Source organism: Sceloporus undulatus, chromosome 3 (assembly GCF_019175285.1).
Source record: "Sceloporus undulatus isolate JIND9_A2432 ecotype Alabama chromosome 3, SceUnd_v1.1, whole genome shotgun sequence".
Taxonomy (NCBI): Eukaryota; Metazoa; Chordata; class Lepidosauria; order Squamata; family Phrynosomatidae; genus Sceloporus; species Sceloporus undulatus.
The window spans coordinates 25,715,519-25,730,729 of NC_056524.1; the positions used below are offsets into that span (position 1 = coordinate 25,715,519).

A 15,211-nucleotide genomic window follows, 5' to 3' on the forward strand; every position below is an offset into this window, starting at 1 on the left:
AGCCTTTGACACTGTGAGTAGAAAAGGTCTGTGGCAGATCCTGGAACGACTAGGATGCCCCCCCAAATTCCTCAAAATGATCATCCTGCTACATGAAGGCCAGCAAGGTCAAGTCAGATATGGCGATGCTCTCTAGGAGCCCTTTCTAATAACAAACGGTGTGAAACAAGGTTGTGTTCTCGCTCCAACTCTATTTACAATCTTCTTCAGCATGATGCTCCAAAGGGCTATGGCAGATCTCAAAGAAGAAGATGGCTTTTATATACGCTACCGTACTGATGGTAGCCTGTTTAACTTAAGCCGCCTGAGGGCCCGCACTAAGACTCTAAACTATCTAGTCCGTGAGCTGCTTTTTACTGACGATGCTGCCCTCGTTGCCCATACGGAAGCAGCTCTGCAGCGCCTAACATCTTGTTTTGCAACAGCTGCAGAGCTCTTTGGACTGGAAGTCAGTCTGAAGAAAATGGAAGTTCTCTACCAGCCGGCACCTCAGGAAGAACACTACCATCCCCACATCACTGTAGGCACATCTGTGCTTAAGTCCGTCCAGCAGTTCACCTACCTGGGAAGCATCATCTCCTCAGACACCAAGATTGATAAAGAGATCGATCACAGACTGGCAAAGGCATATAGTGCATTCGGAAGGCTTCACAAAAGAGTCTGGAGTAACAAACACTTCAGGCGAAGCACAAAAATCAGTGTGTATAGAGCCATTGTACTGTCTATTCTCCTGTATGGGTTTGAAACATGGGTTACCTATCGCCAACACCTACAACTCCTTGAACGCTTTCATCAGCGCTGTTTACGCACAATTCTAAATATACACTGGACTGACTATGTGACAAATGTTGCTGTCCTTGAGCAAGCAGGGATCACCAGCATTGAGGCCATGCTATTGAGGACGCAGCTGTGCTGGGTAGGACACGTTTCTAGGATGAAGGACCATCGCCTCCCCAAAATAGTATTCTACGGTGAACTCGCCACAGGTCAGCGTAAGAGGGGCGCCCCAAAGAAGAGATACAAGGACTCCCTGAAACAACATCTCAGGCTTGGCCAAATTGAGCACCAACAATGGTCTGCCCTGGCCTCTCATTGGGAGGCATGGAGACGCACTATCCACGATGCTGCAGCCTTTTTCGAAAACTCACGCCGAACGAGTCTCAAAGAGAAACGACAACGCAGAAAGAACCACAACCCGGAAACATCACCCAAGGAGACTTTCCGCTGTGCTTTCTGCAGCCAGACCTGTTTGTCCCGGATTGGCCTTTTTAGTCACCAACGCGCTTGTACAAAGCGCGGGATGAGTCCTTCCTGAATCTTCGTTTGCGAAGCAAAGCCAGAGAGAGAGAGAAAGATTACAGCTGTATAGTTTGATTATTGGCATTTTCTTTTGTCTATATTAGTACTGTGCCACACATTCTGCTATAGTATCAGTTATTGTCCCTACTTTAGAAATTCTCTCTGTGGGGCAACTAGAGTGAACTGTAGATAACTGGCTTCCTGGCACATGTTCACAGCCTGTTTGGAAATACACATTTTATATATATATTTTTGATAACATTTTATTTACAGGTGCCTTAAGCCCATTATCTGAAGAACATCTGACTAAACAGGACTTGCTCCTCCTTGACATTTTAAAGTTCTTGTGTATTGCTGTCACAGCATCTTCAGGACAAACAGTTTGCTTTAGAGTTTCTGAAATTCGGAGGAAACTCTTGATGCTAATTGAGGGGAACACATTTGATTATATGAAACCACTACATCTTCAAGTGGTGAGTATGGTGGTGAAAGATTATTATCCTGCTTAGCTTTATCAAAACCAAAGGTGGGGGAAATTCAGGCTGCATCATTGCACCAGCATATAAGCAGCCCAATGCTAGTGTGGGAATGCAGCAAAGCAAAAGTGCGGAAGTACATCAAACAGGGTAGATCGCCAATAGCTCAATGGATGTAATTACAACATACACAAAGCAGACTGTCCAACCGGGGGGCATGGAGTGAAATGGGGATGAAGGGGGCATGTATGGGGGGCTTCCATGATTGAGGGCGCACTGATGTACCGATGCACTGTACAGGTGGTGCATTGTATGTATGACTGTGGCTGATCATTCAGGTGGGCATCCAATAGAATGGCATCTGATCAGGATGAGAGGAGTAATTGGAGGTCGTGGGCAGTGTGTTTGTGCAATGGTGTGCCTGCATGGTGGTCAGGTGACAAAAAAACCTGTGCAGCACGGTTTGACGCCCCATGGTGTGGACAGCCTGTGGATGTTCAGGCTGCCTGGGGAGCGGGCTGTGCGGCCAACAGGATTTCTACACACTTTCAGAAAACCTAGGATCGAGTCACTTGTTCCTGCTTGTCTGCTCTGGCTCCATGATTCTGGACATTAGATAATTCTTTTTGCTACATGTGTGAACACATGGCTTCTTTCTCTAGGATACTGAAATTTACTATCCTACATTAACATCTAAAATTGTAAATTAATGTTGTGCATTAATAATTACATGTTAAACATGAATATATATGTAATTTGTGTGTATATATAAAAGTGTATAAGTAAATCCCTTTCTTGTGTTTTGTTTTTAACTGTGCTTTGTATTAGTACTTAGCCTTGTTGAAGGAGCTTCCTAGTGAAGAAAATCCCTTGCTAGAAGATCAGATTGTCTCACTGCTCAGTCCTCTTGGGTAAGAAAATAATTTCAGATCAGTTTAATAGATATGTCATTTGTTATTATGCTCCAGGTGCATTTCCTCAGACTTTTGGTTTTATTTTATAGGGATGTCTGTTCTTTTTATCGTCGAGATCAAGAGGTTTGCTCAGCAATTCTCCATAATCTCCTTCCCATGGTGACTGCTTTGGGCAATGCCACAACAAATACTGAAGATTTAAGTAGAGCCCAGGGTCAATTTTTAACAGTTGTAGAGGCATTTTGGTATGTTAAGTATATTTTCAACACCAATTAATTTCATGACCATAAATGTTTAGTTTGTAATAATTACTGGCAGTGCTGTCCAACTCCTTTAAAAGCTGTCCATCTGTTAGGATTCTATGGATGTATGCCCCGCCTATGCTTCCATGGCGGCGTGATGCTGAGGGCCACACCACATGGCAGGTGGCATCATGGCACTCATCGGGCGCTTCATCCAGATGATGCAGTGCCAAAAGAGTTCCGTAAAGCCGCAGCAATGGTGCCTTTTCCATGGCGCAAAAGCCAGATCAGGGCCATGGCATGCGGTTGGTTGCCCTTTACATCTATATAGGTGTAGCCCTATATTCCTATGCATAGACTATAGACTACCAACTTGTTAATATAATTCCCAAAGTTTTATTAAAAAGTGTAAATCGTAACAAAATCTAATAATATTTCACAGTGTTAATATAATAAGGATTCGGATATTTTTATTAAAACATTAATGCAAAAAAAAAAAACCTGTTTCAAACAATAAAAACCTGGTTTAAACAAAAAAAATATGGTTTGCAGTGGTATTTTTCTTTTTCAAAAAAAACCCTCTTTTTTTACCTGGCTGTTTAGGGTGGGAATTCACCTACATTTTCCAAAAGACTCTAGGCAGCCCCCCAAGGGTTCTGGCCCCAAGTTGCTCCTAAATTAGCCCCTTAACTTGCTCTCTCCTGAACCATGATGAGCAGCTGTCTTCCCACATGGTTCTCTTTAGTCACCTGGTGCCACTGTTGAAGTCAGAACAAGAAGTCCACCCATGCTTTTGTCTGGGCGCTTCATTCTGGCCTCTAAGCAACTCGCTCTCACAACAGCAGCACCACGTGTCAAACAGGGACCACATATTGAGAGGCAACCGCCAATGAAAACAAACAAACAAACAAAAAACATAGCAACTGGTCAGTTTTTAAAATGTGGGTAAGGTGAGGAAGCCACCGATCAGGTGCAAGCATCATGAAGATACTCTGCACCCGATTCAGGATTTTGGCCCTGCATCATATAAGCAGGATGCAGTGAGTTGGAGGAGGAACTCTGGGTAAAACACCAATTTAGACAATGCCTTGGAAACTGTATTATAAAGCTATGCAAAGGGGTTTTATTTACATGTATCCTTTTTCCAACCAACAAATTACCTTTTTGATCCCAGGCTTTTGGGGTGAGCAGGGCATGGGGGGAGTTAGTGGGGAGTCTCAAGGTCTACACTGGATCACAAATCCTAATTGTTCTTACAAGGGAGTAATGAACAAAAGTGAACACTTAAAAGGGAATAATTAACAAAAATAAATAAAATTTAAAATGACTTAAAAATATTTTTGTGTGGATTACCTACATTAGCTATGTACTCTGCTTGTACTGCTGAATAAATGTAAAGCTAACAATGTTTTTTGTAGGATGGAAAGAAATATTCATGTTAAACAAAATTTCTAAGAGTTAACTGTAAAAAATGTGTTTTGTCCTGTTATCTAATATTAAATACTATCTGTTCCAGGCAGTTAGCAAGTGAACATAAATGCACAGCTCCAGTAAGAATAGCCTTAGTGAACTGCATGAAAACCTTACTTCAGGTACGTTAAGAGTCAGAAGTATATAATAAACAACATGTTTCCCAAGTTCCATAAAAATATAAGTTATGCTCTTTTCTTTTTCCCCAGGCTGATCCTTATTCAAAGTGGACCATGCTTAATGTTAAACATGAAAAGCTGACTGTCAGTGCTGCTTTCCCTAACTTCCTTGCAGATAGCAACTTTCAAGTTTGCATGGTTGCAGCTAAGTCAGTAACCAGGTATACATCTTTTAAAAAAATTATTTGACTGTCTTATTTACATCATGAAATACAAGTACAGACAAACAGCTTAGGCATCTATTCAAAGCCATGTTTGCTGCCTCCCTGTCATTTTTATGGGGAAAGTTCTGCAAAGGCCAGGCATGCACTTCGTGCTAACATCCAAAACTTTGAGCTAATACTGTATCTCATAAAATCTAAAAGCAGCAGCCAGTTCTGCAGCCTTCTCAGCTAATGTTTCTCTGGAGGAAATTTGCAGAATGGCAACAGGTTATCCTTTCCACTTTTACAAAGCATTACAGGATGGACAAATTTGTCTCCATGACATGAGGGCATCCTTTGGAAGGAGGGTGGTCTAGCAAGTCCTGTTGAACTAATTGATTTTCTTGTCACCTTCCCTCCAGGGTATATTTATACTTTCTTGGATGGCTTCTTCTGCAATGGCTGAGGATGGCACATTGGGGAACGTACTGTGAAGGTCCATTCTAGCCAAGTAGAAGGACCCATTTCCCCCACTCAATGGGTGACCAGACTATTTTTCCAGTTTTGGGAGAATTCTTTCTGTTCTCACTTTTACTTTTTCTCAATTTGTGTATAAACTGAGGAGGAGCTAGGCATTTATGAAGAAATACTCTCCAAACAGAACATAGGCGGCTACTGGAATTAATTGTTTTCTTGTATGGCTCCACCTTGGCTAGAATAGCCAATGTAGCATTCATAATCTCTGTTTTGTTGGACATAGGCTTCTTAATTAGTCAGATAATCTTCTAAGGTGTGGGGAAGGAGGGCACTTGGAAAGTCTAGAGAGGCAATCAGAATGCAATTATTATTCTTACTGTTTTTACTGTTGTTATGGTTATTATTTTGATTTTAACTCCTTCTCCCTTTTAAGAGCTTAATTGAAATAGAAACGTCATTCTCCTATAAAATAGTGAGTGTGCCAATTTTTCCCAATTTTTCTCCCTGTCTGAATATAAGTTTGTTCCAAGAAGAGAAATCAAGAGATTCTACTGGTTTATTGAAGCCTCTTCCTCTGACGTTCCAACAAAAGGCCTTTGACAACTTGTACATCAAAGTTCAAGATGGAACAAAGAAGCTGGTAATTGTATTTGTCACTAAGAATTCATATAGCGTTCCAGTGTAATAGTTTCCCTGATCAGTGGAGGTTATGTTAGGCCAAGAGACTCGGTCCCTGTTAAGCCTTGTTAAGCCTTAGTTTACAGTTGTAAACCGCTTAGACACTGCTTAGATGGTATGAAGCGGTATATAAATGAAGTTTGTTTATTTGTTTTCTTCAGTGTTATATTGAGCTTGCATTATATAGAAGGAAATTGTATCTGGAATATAAATGAATTTGCTTCCATCTTAATTTAGTTGCCAAGTAATTAATAATCAATAAGTGTCTTATAAATTGAACAGACTGCATACTTGAATGAAGTAGTTACATTGGAGTACTTACCACAGAGTGGTAATCCTGTTACTGGGATGGAACTACCTTATTAAGAATCCTGCTGCATTATTTTATTGAATTTGTCTTTATTCTCTTCTCTTGGAAAACTTTAAAGCTGTGCTTTGGAAGGATTAAGAGATGATTTTAGCATTGCTAGATATTAATGTAGCAGTTTTTTAAAAAAATTGTTTATTTAGATTATTTATCTTAGTTGGTTGTTCCATCTTCTGTTGGAGTTCAAAAGACAACCTGTAGACAAGTGCAGGAGCTAAGTAGAGCACCTCTATCAGGAAATCTCATTATAAGGTTTGAGTTGTGATGCACAACTGCTATAGTTCCGTGGTTAACCTTAGAATTCACAACAATACATCTTGGCTCTACCTGCCATTGAAGGTCACAAAAATTTAGTCATGTTAAACTGTTTGAGTTCCGTTCTGAATAATCTCTTAAGTGGAACATAACCACCACTATGTGTACATACATGTGCCTGTAAGTTTGTTTTTCTGAAATATCAAAGTTGCAACTTGCTTTTCTTTTCTACCCAGAAGGAGAGCATCTGTGCCTTTTTGTAGAGTCTAACAAAGTTGTGGAAGTAGACTTTTAAAATGTTAAAATAATTCTTCAAATCTCTGTTGATTAATTTTAACTTTGTTCTCTGTGCTGGAGGATATAATGGATAAAAGTAAGAATTCATTTCAATGCTATAATTCTTTTAAAATATTTATGAAGTGTAAGAGAACCCTTCAGCATAGTACAGTATACAGTAGTGTTGGGCTATGAGTCTGGGTAGGAGATCAGAGTTTGAATCCATGTTGAGCAAGAGGGTAGTGTACCTTAAATGCAGGGTACATTTTAAAGCAAATAAGTCATACTGCAGGCCTGTACCAATGTACCGTATTTTGGAATAAACTTCATTGAATGGAACTATTTATTAAAATGCATGCATAGGATTACACTACAGATGTCCATTAGGTGGAAGAGATTTTTGACAAAACAGGCCTTTTCATAATTTCTTACTATCTTTGGTCCAGAACACTATTTTTGCAAAATACATATCGTTTAAGGATTTTCATTTTAAATCTACCATATTTGCTTATTTTCATTCTGTATTTTTCCCTAATAAAGGCAACTGGCAGTGTCTGCCAAGAGAGTCTTCCTGATGAAGAACATAATAGAAAAATAGTTCTCCTCATGTTATTAACTGTGATTTTACGCTGTAGTCCAGTGTGTGAAAAAAGGGCATTGTTTGCAATTTTCCAGTGTGTAAAAGAGAATGGATTAGAACCTCAGCTTGTAAGAAAGGTATGCACATTGGGAAATCATACGATTAAATAATGGTAAATGGTAAAAATTCTTCTACGTTTTTCAAAGAATTTACACTTAGGGGGAAAGGCTGACTTAGAATTACAAAGACTTAAATCAAAGATCTTTAATTCTTTAAAATCTCTCATGTTTTGTGGCCCTGTATATATTTGTTAAATAGCTATTTATTGTTTGTTCACAGACAGCTATAGGAGAAACCTAAATTTATGGGTCCCCTATGAGCACGGCTTGGTTCTGACCTTTAGTTGTTTCATACTGAATATAGTGCTATGTTATCTCTACTAGCCTAATTCCAGTCTCTAGTCTCAATTACAGTAAACCCATTGATTCAGTGTAAAATCAGCATTTGTGTGAATCTCATTGATAGTAGGTCCATTCTAGTTGGATATTGAGAACTAGAGTTTCACAAATGTTTGTGGTTTGATTTTTTTTCTTCCTTTTTTCATATATAGGTATTAGAAAGGATTTCTGGCAGTTCTGGCTATAAAAGTACAGAAGATTTCATGAATACCCACTTAGATTATCTTGTTCAAGAGTGGTTGAACTGCCGCTATAGTCTTCATCTTTTTCCATATATTTTGTTGAATTACTCTAGTTTAGAGGAATTCTACAGGTATGCCTTTATATTACATTTATGTGCATTTTTTTCATTTAGACTCAATAACAACAATAACATTTATTAATAACATCAATTTAACCAAAGGGCAAAACATCAAACATATATAATAAGACATAAAGTTGTTATACTGGATGACAAACTGCATTTTTATCATGTTGGTTTATCATACGTCTGAGGAAGTAGACTGAAGTCTATGAAAACTTATGCTACCAGCTTCTTTCTTTCAGGTATTCTCAAAGGTGCTACAAGATCCCTTTGCTCCTTGTTTATCAGTTGATGCAGCATATTTTGAGACTGGCTGAAATTTTCTATTAGACTCTAGAGTATTGTGAAAGCTAATAGTGGCCTGTAATCTGAGTAAATTGCTTGTGATGGGCTCTTGCTCCTGCTCAGACCACAGTCAGAAAGATATACTGTATTAAACTTCAGATGAATAAAGCATTTCCAAATTGAGTCTTATTAACCTTAAACCAATATTTAAAATCCACTTCATTCATCTTCATTCATTTTGCTATAGTTCAAGCTCTTCCCACAATTAGCTATCTGGTGGTGCCTAATGAACAGTAGACTACCAGAGGAACTTTTCCATAACCATTTGTTATAAATTCAAAATTCAGTCAGTAAAATTTAAACTCAGCAACAGAAAAAGTTACTTCCGTTGCTTGCATGATGTATTTTGTGCATTTTTGGCTGGCCCAATAAAGATATCACTGTTTTGTGCATTTTTGTGGATATTATTGTATTAACATGGCTACCTCTCCATATGTTTTCTGCATTTGTTAAAAGGATGTAGTTATAGATTATTTAGATAACCATTGCTATATATTATATTTGAAATGTAATTCCGCCCCCACCCATATTGTCATTCAAACTTTTCATTGTAGGTCCTGTTACAAAGTTTTGATTCCACAACTAGTAATTAGAAATCAGTTTGAAGAAGTCAAATCCATTGCTGACAAAATTGAAAGAGAAGAGAAACAGCTTCTAGCATACTGCTTTCCCAAAATCCTTGTGGGTGTTCTTCCTTACTTTGCCTACCAGAATCACAAAGATGGTGAATTTGCAGAAAAGAGAGCAAGAGCTTCTAAAGTCTATGACAAACTGAAAGATGAAAGCTGCTTAGGAATACAGGTATATTTTTCATCTGTTTTGTTTCTGGTTGTATAAGTTGCATAGTGTATTAAATTAGTTCAAAGGCTAGTATTTAAAAATGGTAGCTATAGAAGTAACCAGTAACTATGGGTATATCTACACTGCATAATTACAGCCGTTTAATGCTACTTCATTTGCCATGGCACTGCCCTGTATAAGCCTAGGATTTGGTGAGACACTTAGTGTATCTTAGTACAATTCTCTAGTGAACTTCTCTGAACAACAAAGTAGAGCAATAAAGGTAGAACTCTGGTAGAGAATTCTAAGCCCTGCACAAAACAACAAATTCTACAAGATGGACCGATGACAGTTAAAAGTGAGATGCAACTTCTATAATTTTGTAGCGTGGATACACCTTCAATATATTGTTTATTCTTTAAAGCAAGACTAAATAATTCATTTCTAAATTACAGAAATAACTGAAAGTGAAGTTGAAGGCTTTCATGGCCAGCATCCATAGTTTTTGTTGTTTTTTTTGGCTATGTGGCTATGTTCTGGAAGAGTTTATTCCTGACATTTCACCAGCATCTGTGGCTGGTATCTTCAGAGGATGCTGACATTGAAGTGATTGGGGTATATATACTGTGTGACCCTTGGTTGAGAGGCAATGATTTGCATGTTGATCTGTGTGTTGTTCTGTTGTTGAATGGCAAGGCCTCAAGATGGGAGAATACATGAGGAAGATTGGTATCTATTTAATTAGTGGTCCATTGTCTGCTGGGAAAGCCCCTGACCCTGGGTAGTTTTCATTTGCATTTGCTGGGTCTTGATTATATACATTTGTTGGGTCTTGATTTTGATGTTTTTCAGGACTGGTAGCCAAACTTTGTTTACTTTAAAGGTTTCTTCTTTCCTGTTGAAGTTATCAAGGTGTTAATGTATTTCAACGGATTTCCCGTGCAACACCTAGACAGCTTCAACAAGAAAGAAGAAATCTTTAAAGCAGATGTGCACAGCATACAGCCCGGGGGCCACATGCATCTCGCTAAAGGATTTAAAGCAGCCTGCAAGGATGTGGAACAACTTCAAGGCTCCTCCACTGCTTGACCTCCTCCTGAGGAGAGGGCCACGTGCAAGGCTCTTCCACTGCTCAGTTTTCCCCCAAGGAGAAGGACATGTGGAGGAGGAAGAGGGGCGAACGCTCACTCCCCAAGGCTTCTCTGTCACTTGGCCTTCTCCTGAGGAGAAGTCCAAGCAAAGAAGGAGGACAGGCAAGGCTCCTCTGCTGCTCAACTTTCTCCTGAGGAGGGGGCCAGGCAGAAGAGGAGGAGGATGGAATTAATCAACAACAGAACAACACACAGATCAACATACAAATCACTGCCTCTCAACCAAGGGTCACACAGTACATATACCCCACTCATTTCAATGCCAGCATTCTCTGAAGATGCCAGCCATAGATGCTGGCAAAACGTCAGGGCTAAACTCTTCCAGAACACGGCCACATAGCCTGAAAACCTCACAAAAAACTATATCTGAAAGTGCTGAAAATAGCTACACGTCATGTCATGTAGTTAGTTGCTTTCATTGTATTTAGTATTTATAATAAAACTAACTCTGTTGTACTTTTTACAGTTGATAGACAATTTATTTCATGGTAATCTGCCAGAAATTGTGGTAGAGATATTGATGACCTTGCATGAACCAGCTGATAAAAAGACAGAAGAAGATTCTGATTTAAAGAGATTTGCCGGGTATAGTTTATATTTCTTTATTAGTGTGTTATATATTCTAATATGTGTGGCATTTTTATGAGTAAACGTTTTGCCCTGATGGGTATGTAATATCTTAAACAAAAACTTAAGAAATAAGAATAGAAGTGTTTGAAATATTAATTTGCTGTCAAGTCTAAGATAATTTGAGAACCACAACTAGCCATGGCATCTTAAGAAATGTATTGTTATGAACATACCAGTAGCAATAAGACATATCTTTGTCCTTTATAAACACACAGAATTTTATTTATTTAAAGAAATTCTAGTGATGTTCTTTTCTTAACCATCTCTTACTGAACCAAAACAAGAATTATGTCATTCTGCTTTGGAACTTGTAAGTGAACCCATTCAGCAGTTGACAAACTGAACATACCAAATGCACAGTGTGTTCATACAACAGTTTATAAGCTTGATTTCCTGTGAGCATTAGCACATGATATGATACTTTACTCTTTTTCTCTAGATAACAATGCATATAAATATATCAATGCACACATTAAATGTGAGCACAAGTAGACAAAGAAACCCCAATGTGAATTCCATGTACACGTGCATATATAGACTTGCCACATTACTGCACTACTTGCTTATAGTGTGGCTATTCCACTTTTACTGATCTGGCTGCCTCCTGTTGTATTTTGGGGTTTGTAGTTTAGTGATGTTTAAGAACTCTCTGGCTGAGAATTCTAAATGCCTTCCTTCACCTGTGAATCCCAGAGTGCAACAGGAGGCAGCCAGAGCAGTTAAAGTGGAATACAGTGGTCCCTTTGTATATGTGGGGGATTGTTCCGGACCCCCCTGCATATGCGAGAAAATGTGGAACCTCAAGTCCCATTTATTCTAATGGCAGCATGCTGCCATGTGAGGCGCCGTGCGGCACAGCACGTGCAGCACAGGCACATGTACCATTTTGTCCCCCCGGGCTTGCTGTCTTCATGAGCTCAAGTCCACTCATGATAAGCCTGCGGATGGCACGAGCAGACTTAGCAGTGCTATAAGAATGTAGTGCCTTAATTTAGGTAGTCTTTGAATGTTGGCTTTCCATCTTTAATCCAGTGCTGAATCAGCAAATCATTCCTTGACTATGAACTGTTAAAACGTTTTTGTAACAACAAACATATTCTAACTTTAATTGATCTGTTTCTTCCTGACTTTTAAGAGAATAAATAAAACTGTCACAAAGTGGTCCTATGGAGAATTACTTAGAGTGACAGTTGACATAATATTTTAATTAATGGCCTCCATAAAGTCTTGAAGCCCTGGGGGTACAGTGGTTAAATGCCTGTACTGCAGCCACTCACTCACAAACCATAAGGTTGTGAGTTCAATACCAGCGAAAGGGCTCAAGCTTGACTCAGGCTTGCATCCTTCTGAGGTCGCTAAAATGAGTACCCAGATGGTTGGGGGCAAATTAGCTTACATTTGTAAACTGCTTAGACACTGCTTATGCTGTATGAAGTGGTATATAAATGAAGCTTGTTTGTTTGTTTGAAAGGCTTGTAATCTTTTCAAATTTTTATTTATTTATTATTTTAGAGCTCTTGATCCTTCTCCAAATCCTCCTTATTTTCCATCATATATCATCAGAGCAACATTGGATTACACCAGCAGCTGCTGTAAAACAAAGTCAAAAGAACTTGTAGCAATTCTTTCCAAGAACCCTGTAAGTAATCCATTTTTATGATCCAGGGTCAGAACAGATGGCCCTTTAAAGCCACCATCCGGGCAGCTTGGGAGCGTGACGTTTATATGCCACATGCAGATGTAGGTGGTTTATATGCCACCACCCAGATGTACGTGGTTCAAGGCACTCCAGGGGCATGTTGTGTATAAAAACCCACTTCATTAGAAGATGGTGGACCCTTGTTATACTCTGGGGTTTGGTTCCAAGATCTCCTGTGGATAACAAAATCTGTGTATGCTGAAGTCCCATTAAATATAATGAAATAGCAAAATGGTGTCCCTTATAAAAAATGGAAAATCAAGGTTTCATATTTGAAATTTATACTTTTTTGAACATTTTCAAACCATGGATGCGTGAATCCGTGTATAAAAAATCTGTATATAAGAAGGGCCGACTGTACATTTAATTTTTCAGAATGAAACTCTGAAATATGCAAAAATTAAATTCAAATCATTTGGAATTTTAAGATTCAGTTATACCTATGCAGACTGAAAAAACCCCTCTAAATATTCTTTGCCTTAGAAAATCTTATATAATTCATGGGGGTCTTCATAAATTAACAGGCAACCTGAAGGCACATACTGCTGCCTGCAGTTTACTGTAGTTTACTCATCTCTGTAATAAAAAAATGTGTAAGTATTGTAAAGATGAAATTAGAAGCTCCTGAAAACTGTAGCTTCCAGCCTGTTTCTTCCATCTTTCTTCCTTTTGATACTTCCTATCTGTGACCTGATGTTGTGTCAGAACACATCTGCTTTTTTTTTCTCTAGTAGCAGCAGTGCAGAATATTGGGGCAATGCATACCATTGTAAGTTCAAGACACAAACAGACTGTTCCAAAACCTGGTGGCTTTATGTACATCGTCATAGAATCTTAGAGCCAGAACAGACCACAAAGCCAATCTAGTTCAACCTGCTATGCAGGAATTCACAGCTTAAAGCACTCCTGAAAGATGCCTATCCAACCTCTGGTTACAGACCTTGAAAGATAGAGTCCCGAGGCAGTCTGTTCCATTGTTGAACAGCTGTTGCAGTAAAATGAGCAGCTCTCACATCATGTCCAACTCCAGCCTAATGAGGCAAGAAATTTTCCCATCCTGTTTTGTTATTCTTTATTTATTTATTAAAAGATTATAAAAACTGCTTTTCATGAAAAGATATTAGAGTGGGGTATGGAATGAAACTCCAAAATGCTCATACAATCATAACATACAGTGAAAAAAGAATATAAATTGCAATAATAAAAAATTAAAAAGCAATACACTAAAAAGGAAAGACAGATTTAGGCTGCATCCACACTGCTGAAATAATCCTGTTTCATACCACTTTAACTGCCAGGGCTCCATGCTGTGGAATTCTGGGAATTGTAGTTTGTTGTGGCATCAGAGCTCTCTGACTGAGAAAACTAAATGTCTCACAAGACTACAATTCACAGAATTCCATAACATGTAGGCATGACAGTTAAAGTAGTGTCAACCAGGATTATTTCTGTGGTGTGGATGCAGCCTTAGTTCTCTTAAAATGTTGCATGTAAAAAAAATGCCTATATGAGATTACTTTTCAACGCTTTGTTCTATTTTCTTTGAAGGAGTCATTCCAGAAAATCTTACTTGACATATGTAGGCAAGCATCTGAAACAAGTAATATTTACAAAAAACATAGGATTCTTATGGTATATCACTTTTTTGTAAATTTATTGCTGAAACAAATAAAAGATGGTCTAGGAGGAGCATGGGCTTTTGTACTTCGGGATGTCATTTATACCATGATTCATCACATCAGTAACAGGTAAATACAAATATTATATGATATTATCTATATGCATATTTAGTTTATGTTTAGTTGTGTATTGCATTTATGAAGCTTTGTTATTCTACTTCAGTCAATCTACACTGTAGCTTTGTGCTCTTCCCAGCTGGGAAAAGGGAGAGTCTCACTTAATACTACACCAGAATTTAACGTCTTGAGTGCTGCCCTCTGGAACCTCAATCAAAGACTTTGACTAGCATTCTCCCATCCCTCCTGAATTACCAAGATGAATCCTCTTGCTAAATTTAATTTCTGTATCCCTGTTTTAGAATTGTTATTGCATACAAATCAAGATCCATAGTTTAAACTTGAATTTTTAAAAATCAAAACAGCCAAATAATCCAGAGTTTGTTATTGGCTTATTTTTTAATTGACCAGAGTTCATTTTTTGTTGACAAGAGTTCATTTTACATGGCAGTTCTTTGTTCATATTGTAATTATCCAATCACAGTAATTATCCAATCATCTAACAGTGTAATTGACTTTTTTACATATTAAGTATCAGTCTCTTAAGAGTGTAACTAGCCACCATTTTTTACCTACCTTCCATTAAATGCTTGCATCATGTATAACTTAGGCTGCATCCGCACTGCAGAAATAATCCAGTTTGCCACCACTTTAACTGCCCTGCTATGGAATTCTGGGAATTGGAGTTTTTGAAGAGTTTGTTCCATAAGCATGAAGCCAGGGCAATTAAAGTGGTGTCAAACCAAGTTATT

The 15,211-nt window shown here is 38.4% G+C and overlaps 1 protein-coding gene across 3 annotated transcripts in view; it reads left to right on the forward strand.

Annotated features, from left to right (window-relative positions):
* ATM (ATM serine/threonine kinase) overlaps positions 1 to 15,211 on the forward strand; it is an 86,171-nt gene that overhangs the window by 28,703 nt on the left and 42,257 nt on the right. For all 3 annotated transcript variants that reach the window (XM_042460044.1, XM_042460045.1, XM_042460046.1), the window contains 12 exons: positions 1,573 to 1,772; positions 2,604 to 2,686; positions 2,779 to 2,934; positions 4,448 to 4,523; positions 4,611 to 4,741; positions 5,720 to 5,840; positions 7,317 to 7,493; positions 7,967 to 8,127; positions 9,018 to 9,264; positions 10,861 to 10,979; positions 12,537 to 12,663; positions 14,272 to 14,471. In XM_042460044.1, coding sequence (XP_042315978.1) covers positions 1,573 to 1,772; positions 2,604 to 2,686; positions 2,779 to 2,934; positions 4,448 to 4,523; positions 4,611 to 4,741; positions 5,720 to 5,840; positions 7,317 to 7,493; positions 7,967 to 8,127; positions 9,018 to 9,264; positions 10,861 to 10,979; positions 12,537 to 12,663; positions 14,272 to 14,471 — 1,798 coding nt within the window. The remainder of the gene's footprint in view (positions 1 to 1,572; positions 1,773 to 2,603; positions 2,687 to 2,778; positions 2,935 to 4,447; positions 4,524 to 4,610; positions 4,742 to 5,719; positions 5,841 to 7,316; positions 7,494 to 7,966; positions 8,128 to 9,017; positions 9,265 to 10,860; positions 10,980 to 12,536; positions 12,664 to 14,271; positions 14,472 to 15,211) is intronic.